Source organism: Tetrao urogallus, assembly GCF_951394365.1.
Source record: "Tetrao urogallus genome assembly, chromosome: 3".
In the NCBI taxonomy this organism is placed as follows: domain Eukaryota; kingdom Metazoa; phylum Chordata; class Aves; order Galliformes; family Phasianidae; genus Tetrao; species Tetrao urogallus.
In genome coordinates, this window is record NC_136815.1 from 62,046,860 (window position 1) to 62,059,945 (window position 13,086).

The window sequence follows — 13,086 nt, forward strand, 5'->3', positions numbered from 1 at the left end:
CATACTTTGGAGGCCTTGCTGGTAGCCTGTACCAAGGAACATCTTAACAGCTACGTTCTTGACTGTAAACTAAAAAGCTCAAATGATCAGAGATCATTTTCTCCTTTGGTTTAAATTCTGGACCTACCTCCTGAACTTAATACTTCTGGCAGGAACGAGTAATGTAGACCAAGCCAAGGAAGGTAACAGTTTTATGACTGTTCTCCCTCGTATTTTCAAAAGGTGTTCTAGTTACATCCTTGAAATGGTTTTTATTGAGCAGAACTGCTGCTACTTGCTATCCCTGGGGGAAGAATGCAACTGTATTGCTATATTGCTAACAATTTTCTAATCATTAATATTCTGGGGTGAATATTTGAAGATGCTGATAGCATGGCAGCATGCAACTTGTACAGAAGTTTTCAAACTAATTCCTTAGAATGCCGCAAATCTACCTTAAAAAAAAGAAGTTAGGCCCTGTTAGAGATTATTGATTACTGTTGGTCTCAACACACAGTATCCAAGAAGACCTGTTCTGATGTCAAAGCTCTTCTGTTAAAGGATCCATTAGAGAGGTCTTGAAGGAAATCTTAACATCTGCAGTGCAGTCAGTTGTATCATGTGTTTCATAGTCAGAAAGGTACAGCTCTGTTGTGACCCTACCAGGTGATGGGGAAGACATTTAAGTACAGTTTGAAGCACTAGTAGTCCTAAGCAGTGAAATGGTGTATTTCAAAGATTTCATTAGTCCTCAGTTCTGTTTCAGAACAAAAGGAAATTTCTAGATATGTGTGAATTTGTGTTTCTGGAAATAAGTCGAACCTGTAGGCTGGGGATGCCTCCAAGCCATTAATCCATGTAATAGCTTCCAATATAGCGTCACTCACATTAGTATTGCAGATATTCTCCTACTTGCAAGTTGTGCATTAGCTTCTTCACAAGCTGTGTTGGTTTTCTGAACACAGGTAGCCTCTTCTGTGGAAGATCCTCTTTCTGCATCTACTTACAGGTCCTGTGAGCTCTCTGCAACAAAGGAAGCAGTGGCAGCTTTCCTAAAGTACTGTTAGAAGTGAGGGACTCGAGAAATTCATTCTGAGGAGACAATGTTTTGACTATTACTTCCCAAAAATAAGAGTCTACCTCTTCCTCTCTCTTTTTAAAAGCATGTAGCCTGTACTTGAATAAATCACCAAATCAAACTGCTGCTTGTCCGTGAGATGATATTGCTGACCCAATGTGTACTAATTCTGTGGTAGGTAATCAGCAGGCCTACTGCAATAAAGAGATACTTGTGATACTTGAAGAAAGTTCAAGATTTTTTCATCAGATAAATGAATTTCCTGTTATCCAGATTATCCTTGTTTTCATGAACTTTCAAAACAGTATTTCTTCATCCATCTTTTTCTAGTGATTTCTGTGAGTTTGGTTTGTGCAGCTGGTCTCAAGTATTTAAAACACTAATACCTGTTTTGGCACTGACCTGTAAAAGCTTTTCTTCTCCACCAAGCTTTTTATTTATTTACCTGCATTGATTTCACTTTTGTGTATTTCTAGTTGTGTTCATTAACCTTAAGAGCTGTTTCTCTTCATTATTGGGTTTGCTCTTTTATGCCAACCTAATATGCATCATGCAGCATGGTGGTATTTTTTGTGGGGGTTTTTTCTGCTTTTTTTGTGGGTAACCATTTTTATCTGCTTTAGGACTATAGCAGCAGGTATTCCTGAGTATGGATTTTTAATAAATGCCAAGAAGACAGTGGTGAATTTTCCTGTTGATGATATCCCGGGATGTTCTAAGTTCAAACAGCTGCCAGATTGTCGTTTGATCTCTTGGTGTGGTTTATTACTGGATATGCAGACGCTCGAGGTTTATTGTGATTACTCCAGGTAAATGGTTGTATATTCCAGCATCAGCTTTACAGTATGCTATACACAGTGTTAAAAACAAGAGAGTATCTTGTAAGTAGTATAGTTGAATTAACTGCAAAATACACTTTACAATTCTTTGTCTTATACAGCTATTTATACTTTTTTTTTTCTGATGCTTTCTTCATTACACCCTGATGGAATGCACATACATTTTATCCCACATACCACATGGTGACTACATGCTTTTTCAGAAACTATTTGATCACCTTGGTTTAACTTCTTTCACAGTTAGTATAAATACGTTTATTATTCTTGCTTTCAGCAAGTAGTATTGCAAGAATACAGGTTGGAATTCACTTTCTGCACACTAGAGGGACTAGTAGTTCTTTAGGTTTCCTCTGATGTACTTCGGATGTTAACATAGGGTAGAAGTAACCTGCCTTTAAACCAGCATCATGGTGTACACGTGGAGCAGTCTGACTAAAGCACCATAAAACTCAGAATGTATCTTGCTGAAAAGCTTTATAGGCACATTAAAAGGACTCTTAGAGGTGGCATTAGACATTTCTCAAAGGTTAACAGAAAATAACTTTAAGCTGAAGGATAATATCGTAGTTTTGTCTATAAACAGCCCATGAATGCATTCAGGTGAGAAATTAGAAGGAGGTTTTGCACTGCCAGAATGGTTCTTCAACTGTCTTCCAAAAGAGAAAAGTTTGGTCAATTAATATGAGATAAGGAGAAGGAATGTGTGACTTTTATTTTTTTTGTTGTTTGTTTGCTTAACAACAGAAGAAACAGTTTATGTTGCTGATGACATTGGTGCTCGTGGTTTGGGAGGCACTAAACAGAGAAACTGTTATGGGGTGATCTCCTTGCTTTTAGATAAGATTGCCTTCAGTAATTGCAATGCTAAGGTTGCTGGGCCAAGGTAAGCTTAGCTCCTGCTTGCTTGGATCACAGAATATAACTTGGTTATTGCTGAAGTCAGTTTAAAGGTTGTTGGTGGCAGTGATGGTGGTGTTTTAAATAACTGGAAATTATTCTGTTCTAAGGTTCTGAAGTAATTCCCTAAGTGATAGCCTTAATGCCACTATGTTCTGTTTGTTTCTAGTTTTGAATTTTGTTACAGTCATGTTTTTGTACTTGGCTTATTGATTTGGAGGCAGTTTCTCTAAGATGAGAAGTTAAATGAGCTTTATTTCACAGAATTTAATTCAGTCTGTTAGCCCATGGAGTCTGATTATTATTATTATTATTTTTCATTCTAGTTATGCTTTTACTTCTATCAGATCGAGTCTTTCCTTCAATTCAAGTAGAATAGCTGGAAAAAACATGAAATGCAAATTGACTGCAGTCCTCAAACTGAAATGCCATCCTTTATTTCTTGACTTAAAGGTGAGATTATGGAAATGGATGTTTGTAAAAAAAAAAAAAAAAAAAAAAAAAAATTAAAAAAGGTAATAAAAAAAAAAATTCATTAGTAATAAACAGCATCGAGGACTAACAAAAGAGATGATTTGGAAAGGTTATAAACTTAACTTTGAAATCTTGGCATCGACTAAATGTGGGTGAGGTCACAGTAGCTTCCAGAGCTGAGCCTTCGCCTTCTGTTCTGAGCCCATTGTTGTTTAGGTACATAATAGAAAATAATGGAAGTATAGCATAAGTTGTTTTTTTTTCTCTACGTCTCTAAATCTTTTCTGTTGAACTCGTACAAATGATATGGTAAGACAAAAATATTCTTGTGGTTCTGTTCCAGATCAACAGCCTTAAAACAGTTTTAATTAACATCTACAAGATATTCTTACTTCAGGCTTACAGGTAGGTGACTGCCTCTTGCAGTAATTGTGAATGTTCCATGACACTGTCCTGACACACAGCAGCTATTGCTTAGTAAAACATGTACCATAAACTGTTACATACATACCATACACTGTTAAACGTCAGTAGAAAGTCACATAACTGTGTCTTAAGACTGTTCTTGCATAATATTAGATTCAGGGTAGAGATGATGTTAGTATGTGTGTTTAAATGACACTTTGACAAATTAATTTTCAATATCTCTGGGTGTTTATAGCTGACTTCCAAGAGGAATGGTTTATTTTGTTCTAGGAGCAATGAGAAGCAGGTTATATTGAGATTGTATTTAGAACTTTGTATTCATTACAATCATGTGGAACTTTGACCTGTATAGCTTTGCATTAAGTGGAATTTCATTTTTCCAAGTTAACACTGACTTCTTAGCTGCTGATAATGTCTTAATTGCTTCTTAACTGGTAAAATGTTATTGACTTGTGAGCTTTTCTTGACCAGCAGAGAAAGTAAGCACTTTAAACAAGGATGAAGGGAAAGAAATCAGAGTTAATAAGGAGGTTGGGAGAAAAAAGTAAACTGCACCAAAAACTTTGCATGATTGCATGTGCTGAGTAAAACAGGAAGATCCTGGGTCTAAAGAATAGCATAAAAATTGAGTGGTACTCTGCTTCAGGGCTCTAAAATCCTTTTTATTAATAATTTTTGGTGGTTGCTTATGTTAGTACTATAGGATTGTCATGCACTGAAAATATTCTTCTGTTCAACACAACCCTAGCAATGACAAAAGAACAATATACTTGTGTTGATGTTGTTTTCTGGTTGAGTTTATTAAGCCTGTTTGTCAGCTTCTGAATGACAAACAAGGAAAAGGTCGGTTTCTTATTTGTGGTGACTGTGAATAAAGAGATAATCCATTAAGAGTTTTTGTTGTTTATTGTTTTAGCACAGAAAGAGCATAAGAGTTGTTTCCCTATTTACAAACATCAGGTGTTGCTATTTTGCTGGAGTTCTGCTTAGGAAGTGGCACTTGAGCTTTTTTCTTAAATTCATCATTTGGAGTTCTGTTCTCCTGAAGAACAAGATTTGTTGTTGTTGAGTTTGTTTTTGTTTCTTTTTCTCTCACCTCCTCACTGCCTCTTGTGTGTGTTCCCTGTCCCAGTGGTTTGTGATATGAGCCTGATGAGGATGCGAGTTCAACTTTCCCTCATCACAATATATTCGCTGTACTCAGAAGAGAATTCTCTTACTGAGGGAGATGACTTCAACCTCTTATTTCATCACAGAAGTTATGAATAAACATCCTAAGCCTGACACTGCAGGAATTTGTATATAGCAGAGGTTTCTCATGCTAACGGTGTTTATTTGGCTAAAGGTGCTTTTAAGTGTGGTGTAGTGCCTAAGGTACATAATCATAATTTCACTTGAAATAGAAAATGACTTGATTAAAAAGGCTGTTGTTTGTTTTTTACTAACAGGTTCCATGCCTGTGTTCTTCAGCTTCCATTCAACCAGAAAGTTAGGAATAATCCGTGTTTCTTCCTAAGGATCATCTCTGATACTGCTTCATGCTGCTATTTTATCCTGAAAGCTAAAAATCCAGGTATAGTGTGTTTAGTGGCAGCGAAGTAGCATTTTTTAAATTTACTTTTTAAGATAAATAAATAGTCCTGAATGTGTAGCCCTTCTGGTTTTATAGAAAGTAGGGGGAAGGGTCAGTTGTACTTCTGAATATATGTAATTTTTGTTGTTGTCTTGTTCTGTCTCTAGGGATTTCTTTAGGTAGCAAAGATGCATCTGGCATGTTCCCTTTTGAGGCAGCAGAATGGCTCTGTTACCATGCCTTCATTGTCAAACTGTCCAACCACAAAGTTATTTACAAATGCTTACTTAAGCCCCTTAAAGTCTGTAAGTATTTAATTACTTTTACAGTTTAGATATGGTTTTCATAAAATCTTCCAATTTAATGTTTTTTTAAATTTTTTGTTCTAAAATGTACAGTAACAAGCTTTCTGTTCTTAATGAAATCAATTAACTTTAAGTAGGCAAATTAAAATGGTATGTTTTTCAGCATTTCATTTTCTAGAACCTTGCTCTTAAGGCACATCTGTTATTATTTGACACTCACCATGCTTGTACAGTTCAAAAACTTTAGTATGATTGTGTTGATCATATTGATCTAATAAAATACAAAGGCTCAGATTTCTATTTTTAAACAATGTAGATAAACTCCAACAAAATAATTTCCTCCCACAGTGTAAACTCTTACCCCCAGAGGATTCACTGGGGACATTTTGAAATAGAAGCACTTGCTGTGCTGTGTGTCTCATTGTTACAGAGTGGTGCTTGGGAAATCTCTGACTCTTCCACTCTGTTAAAAGAAGATGTCTATGGGCTCTGAGCAGCTCCCTCTCCTTGACCAGTAGTGTATTCTGTAGCTGGAACAGCCATAAATATAACAAAGCTCTTAATTGTAAGTTATTAAAAACAAACACTAGTAGCTTTTCCTGAAGTACTTAGTAGAGCTGCTGAATTCAACCTTAGTTGAGGCTAGGTGTAGCCACTACTTCACAGTCTCCCAGCACTGACCATGTAATTGCACTCTGAATGAGATGCTACTTGGGTTCTTTTATTCTAGTTCAAGAATAACCAATACTTCATCTGTAAATGTATCACAGGCTTCCTCTAGTACCTGTGCTGAGACATAGTGCCCTGGAGAAGGAGCAGTTCTGGTTTTGAAAGTAGGCATTTCCTTCCTGTATCAAAGGCCAGTGGCAAAGCCTGAATGCACATAGTCTTATTTTTGTCAGTACAGTGTGACAAAGAAGACACCTGAACATTTATAGGAAACAAATGGAGGGGTGAGTAGGCATGTCCACAGCCCTATGTCCTCTGCACTTTCTGCTGGGAGCAGAACTGAAGTTTCTGCAGGAATTCACTGAAAATCCATTTGAAGAGACATTGGTACATAGCTTTCTACTCACATTTTTGTTTCACCTGCATCAGATATAGTCCAGAGTAATATTGTTATTGTAATCAGTACATCATGTTGTAGAGACAATCCAAGCACAGTGTTAAAGTATTAGAGCTAATTTTGAATGCTGCATTTTAAGTTCTGTCATGTTTCTGGAAATCAGATAGCATGTGTGGATGTCAGAGAAGCTGTGACATCGCAGCTGTTGCTACTCGGGTGTGTTCCTCTAAAGCAAAGCTAGCTTTGTATATCTGTACTGCACAGCATCTGTAGCGTAGAGATAACTAAGACTGGTAACAGCACCTGTGTTGACCTAACAACTATATTTTTTGTTGTAATTTTGGAGCTTGTATCAGCTATGTAAAAACTGTTGCCCCTGTGAGATCGTGCTGTTTGACAGAAATTGATATAAACTTCATTTTTCACTTGTGTCCCTGCACATGCCTTTCTGTTACTCTCCTTTGAAATCAATATTGAGCTCATGGGCTTTGGGGAGAAGGTCTTCCCCAGCGTTCCAAAACCTGTTAAATATCAACATCAGTGCCTTGTCAGTACAAGTTAAAATCATTCTTCAGAGTTAAGTATTTAAAGCATAGTTACTGTTTAACATCCGTCCTATTATTACCAGTTGGGAAGGGAGCAAGAGTCTTTCCTTATCGTGATAAGATATAAATACACCATCTATCTCCTTGCCAAATACAGAACAAATGTTTATTGAGCACTTCTGCCTTTCTGCACCATTGACAATTTTACCAACCCTGTTTAGGTAACAGACTTACACTGTTGCTGGGATTTTACATGTTTTTTCTAATCTTTGAGAAGTCCTTTTTATTGTCTTTAATTCTGTTGGCCGTAGACTTCAATGACGTTCTGTGTTTCAAAACTGACATGTTATATTAAAAATAAATAGGTAATTAAACAAGGCCCTTAAATCTTAACTCTTCACAACTTTTCTCCTTAAGGGTATTGTTCCAGGTAGCCTTACAAGGGGACACAGTCGGGAGAACTGCTGTAGCCACAATTAGAAAGGTGTTTTCTCCATGAAATTCTTTTTCCTCTTTTTGCTGATGTCGGTTCCAATTGTGACTTCTTTAATGCCATATCTGAAACTAGAGGAGGAAAAAAAACAGTTTGGGAATACCATTTTCCTATAGATAAATATAATCAGCTAGATAAGGATGTGTCCCGTGTCCTGGGAGTTGTTTAAATTAGGGTCTTTCAGAGTAACACTGCCTTGACAGAACTTTTTTGGTGGATATAGTTACTAAGTAATTGGTCTTGTAGTTTTCTAAGAACTTTTAGAAGTCTTATATACAAGCAGTATTGCAGGGACATACTGGGAGGAATGTACTCCCTGGTTTTCCATAGCTTGTTAATGTTTTAACATATGGTTTTTTAACTGGCAATTGTCTGCTGTGTTTAAGGGCAGGAGGAGAGCAGCATGTTTTCCTATAGCCTTTTTACCCTCGTGTTCCAGGTGTTCTAGCTTTTTTTATTGGATTAAGTTACTATTGATTTCATGACTTACTAGCATTTTGCCTAAGAATGAGTTGTTAGTTACCTGCAGTAGTAATATGTTGTTTTTGATGCTTTTTGTAGATAAGATGCATCTGTTTGGGAAGATACCAAGAGATACTGTGGAACTGCTGAAGACAGTGACGGAACCATCTCTTTGTCAAGACTTCAAAACTGTAGTGGACTAAGCGATGAAGGTTTATTTCATGATACTTCCAGGCTTAAAAATAAATGTTTTTAGATTAATTTTCTCTGTAGTTAATTTTGGTAGAATGAACTGAAAGCATCTTTACTTGAAAGTTTTCTTTGTTGGTTTTTTTTTTTTTTTTCTTTTTTTTTTAGGTACCAGACAATAACTTTAAAAGAACAGGCTGTTCTGTTAACATCTTCGTGTTTTTCTGTAAGTTTGAAGGCTGTTTGAAGTACAACCTGTGAACTTGGCTTGATTTCCTTCAGTAATTCCTTTCTTCTTGATGAAGACATATTTAAGTTATCTGTATAAACAGATCAACATTTTTGCCATGTATTGTTTCTGAAGAACTGTTCTTTGATATTTTTTTTTTCTATTGCAGAGAGTTTTATAATAAATTGTCTACATAGTTGCAATAATGCATACTTGTCTCCAATACCTTTATTTTATAGTAGACTTCAACCCAATCCCACTCAACTTGGAAGTGTCTTGAAAGGCACTTGAAAAGTACAGGGAAAGTGTATTTCATGGCTGCACCTAGCAAGATACATGGGATAAAGATTTTTTTGCTCTGGAAAACACAGTCAAAATTTGTATGCTATATCTGGGTATGTTCAACATGTTTAATATATTCTGCGAGTTTATAGAGATGTACTAAACAATAGTGATGTATTCATAACTTCAAAAACAAGGGGAACCAGTTATTGATTAGATAATAGAAGAGTTACTTGCTTGGTATATTTGCATTTCCTGTTCTTTATTTAGTCTTATCTTTTGCTCCTTAATAGTACTGAACTACTATCTAGCCCTTTTGTTGGCATGTTTTACAGGACTGAATTTTGCTCTATGACTGCTCTGGTAAGCCTGCCCACGTGTCTTTTTTTCTCTAGGCTCACATGTTGAATTTGCAATGCTATAAAGTAGAGCTATTTCATTAGGATAAATAAAATATCTTATCAGGGATGAAACTTAAGCACTTCAAGAACTTCCTGCACTTCTGAGGGAGCTGTTACTTCCTGTGACTATTTACTCCTCACTCAGTCTTTCTTCAGCTATGCATTCCTTCCTCTCTGCTGCTCTTTTCATCTGCTGCTATATTAATAAGATTTTGTGTAGGTGCAGGTGGTATAAATTTTGATTCTTTGCTACTTAATGCACTGCTCAATGCATTTTGTGTATCATGTTGAAGAAGGCCTTGCTGGTGGGCAGCAGTAACAATGAATGCATGTTTATTTTGTCTTGATCACTGTATTCTGGATAAACCTCCTGAGAAGGATGAGCCTAATCATTTCCTCAGAATGGATAAACACACCTGCTGTGAAAGAACTGTGCAAGATAGGGGCTGGGGAAGTGAAAAATATCTCAGAAGCCAGGATCCTACGATGTGAATCCATGCTGAGAGAATGGGTTCTGTTCTGTGCCTAACAGCCATCTCAAGGCAAACTTTTGGGGTGATCAAAAGAGTGTCCTGGAAAACTGTGGTAAAAAACTGGAGCAGCAACTGTGCTGAATTATTCAGTTTCTAAAAAACATTGGAAAGAGGTGGGTTTGTGAGGACTAGAAGAAAACCTCTCTGCTTTCATCCAAGAGCGTAGTGGTTATGGATAGGTTTGCTTCTAAAGCCTTTAAATGCAGACTTTTCCATGCGTACTGAGAAAGAACATGCTTTGTTTTAATTTTTTTTGGTGCGTTTAATAGACTGAAGGTTTGTAATGTCTTTCAGCATAGTGCCTTCTAGAAGAGGTTGGGGTGTTTTTCCCCCTTAAAACTGAGAACTGGGGTCCTGTCTTCATTGCTTCTTTATTCTGCTTCCACAGGATGCTTTGACTTGCAGGTGTATTGCCAGGACAAGTCCATTTATACTCTGTACCACAGCAGACTAAATGGCATATAAACTAACAAAGAAGTATCTCAGTTAAAGGTGTATTTTTGGAAAAAGTATGTGAAGTGTGATGCAATTTTCTGAACTGATGTTTGCCTTTACATGTAACTACTTGCTAAATTATCAGTTTAAAGCAGTCATTGCTGTTTCTGAAGGCTATCTGTAAACAAATGCAAATATTTCTCAGAATTCACTTTCTTTTTAAAATAGCCTATTTAAGAAGGCCATTGAAAGCAGTGCTGAAACTAGTACTTGTTTTGCAAATGGAAAATTGTAGAATATATGGCACTCTGTACTGTACTGTACTGGAAACTTGCTGCTACAGCTCAGGACTGATGGAGAGAATGCTGGGAACATGTTTAAGGAATGAATTTAACAGTAGCATGGGCTTACTGCACTAAAATGATTGGTCCAAATCATTGAAGAGAAGGTAGGAATATTCCTTAAAGCTACTTCTGTAATGAACTGTTTTAAAATAAATAGTGCAATATATCACAATGGTAAAACATTTTCTGCTTAACTAGTAGAAAGTGTGATGAACAGCAACTGGTGACAGGAAACGTGGTGGATTGAGTAACTTTGGGCTGGAAATACTAAAATAATTTGCTTAAGAACATTCTGAACCTATGCTGTGAGTTTTCAACAATCACTGGAAAGCTGGGAAAAGTTCAGGAGACTTTATGGGTAAGGGGAAATGTTAAAATTGTTTCAGTGTTTAGGAAAAGGTAAGTAGAAACATTAAGAGCGAGGCCAGCCACGGTAACTGTATTGTGCAACCTATGATCTGAGTCAACTTGTCAGAAACATTATTTGGGCCACTTTGGGGAGGAAGTGTGGTTGGGATAAAAGTTGTTTTTTACTATCTCTATGCAGAGCAGGAAGGGAGAAACTTGACACAAACTCTTCTACAGGAAATAGAAGCATCAACATGCTTCAAAGGTATCCTCACTGCTTCCTGTTGGAAAGGGATTTCAGACTGTGAATTTCATTTTGAGGTAGGTATGAAATTTTGCACTGTAGGGAAATGCTTGTGTTCCAGGAGGATTATGGTCTTCTCTCTACAGGTTTTCTCTGTTTTAGGATCATTTGGAAGATTCCTCATTTCTGGTGCAGTTGCAGTGCTCTTGCTCTGTTTTTGTTTGGGGTTTTTGTTTGTTTTGTATTAGTAGATACTTGAGTTTGTTATACAAATTCATATCTTAAGGCTAGAAATTCTGTTGTGGCTGAAAATCACAATGCCTGTAGCTATGTCTCATACTGATTTACTCTCAAGCTCTACTTGCAGCCCTGCCCAAAGAATTTTATCCTCTTCTATTCTGTCTTAGGAAAAGACTTACTCAGTTATGCTACTCAAGAGAAAGTCAGTCATGCTATTTAAGGGAACAAGTCCTCCTAAAATACCATGTTTTCTGTGAATAGGAGAAGGGGGGTTGTAGCACTAAAATTTACTGAAATGAGACTACAGTTCTAGCACAGGAATTCTGGTATAGATCACATCCAAAATGCACAAGAGCAGCAAGGCAGTGTTCCTGAAGGAGCTGTTTAGCAGATTTTCTACATGCCTACTTCAGCTAAAGAGTAACTTAACCTCATGCATTTCCCTGTTGTGAACTTCAGTTACTGAGACGGAAAAGTCTCTCTCCTTTGCCTCCTTTTGCAGACTGAAGCATATGTCCAGTGATCCATGCACTTTGGCATCAGAGGAGCTATAATGAGGAGCTCAGAAGTCAAGTAGTTCAAAATTTCTACTGTCTGTGTCATGACAGTGACTCGAGATACATCCAGAAGATTCAAGTCTTTGAATCTATACATAGCTTCACTATTTTCTTAGCATGTGTCTATATTATTTAGCTGCAGTTTTTATTATGGGCATATCGCTGACCAAGATCTTAAGCCTCATGACATACCCCTGCGTGTATGATTTTAATGAACATCTATCTGTAATCAAACGTATGAATGTATAGTGTACACTTTAATTAAAATTTCTATTTACATAGTTAGTTTTTATATGAATGTATGCTCAAAATTGAAACAGATTTTATTGAGACTATTCTTTATGGAAATCTAATTTAGCTTATAACCTTTCAAATTTAATTTGTGATGTGTAGTTAGTTATCTGTTATGTGCATAATTTCCCCTATTTTTTCTATAATTTTATTTTCTGTTGCCCCTAAGCTCACTTTTAGCAACGAACCTTTCTAAAAGCAGTCAGCAGTTTGCAGAAGTATTATAAAAAATAGATGTTCTGGCATTTTCTTTTCTATTTTAGTATTACAATAGGAGAAATGTCTTGAGCAGCCAAAGGCAGCAATGCTGTTATTGATGTAACTAGGACTACACGAGGGGCATATCCAGGGATAAGTTATAGAGCCCAGGAGCAGGAAGGAGTCAGAGCCATGTGCGTGAGGATTGTCAGATCTCTCCAACTCTTCCGTTAGAGCAAATCATTATGTCTTGTTCCTGCACACCATGTCTCACTAACAGGGAGATTGCCCTTGTAGTACTGCTTTGAGCTTTTAGTGGTAACCTTAGGGAGTGAGTAGGTTGAATTAGCTGTTGTCAAGCTTCTGACACATCTAGTGAGAGTTGGTGTTGTTGGGAAAGGCATTTGGATTTGAAATGGATTGCCTGGAGAGTCTAGCTCCACTGACAGTGGATCAATATTAATGTCTGAGCAAAAACTGTCATGAGCTTCTGGATCCTCTCAGCATGGCTCTCTCCATTAGGCTTTGTGGTTTGCTGTTGACTTTCTCACAGAAATAGCATTGGCAGTCAGCACCCGTGCCAGCAAGTGCTGTGAAAGATGCAGCTCTCCCTCACCATTGTTTTCATCCGTCAAGTGGGCCTGTCTCCTTCCTTCAT

At 37.0% G+C, this 13,086-nt stretch overlaps 1 protein-coding gene across 2 annotated transcripts in view; it reads left to right on the forward strand.

Moving 5' to 3' along the window:
- Nucleotides 1–8,340, forward strand: part of TERT (telomerase reverse transcriptase) — a gene marked incomplete at both ends in the record, with an annotated part of 28,602 nt that extends 20,262 nt beyond the window's left edge. For both annotated transcript variants that reach the window (XM_079533249.1, XM_079533250.1), the window contains 6 exons: nt 1,681–1,866; nt 3,120–3,246; nt 3,611–3,672; nt 5,142–5,266; nt 5,434–5,571; nt 8,237–8,340. In XM_079533249.1, coding sequence (XP_079389375.1) covers nt 1,681–1,866; nt 3,120–3,246; nt 3,611–3,672; nt 5,142–5,266; nt 5,434–5,571; nt 8,237–8,340 — 742 coding nt within the window. The remainder of the gene's footprint in view (nt 1–1,680; nt 1,867–3,119; nt 3,247–3,610; nt 3,673–5,141; nt 5,267–5,433; nt 5,572–8,236) is intronic.
- Between the last annotated feature and the right edge of the window lie 4,746 nt (nt 8,341–13,086).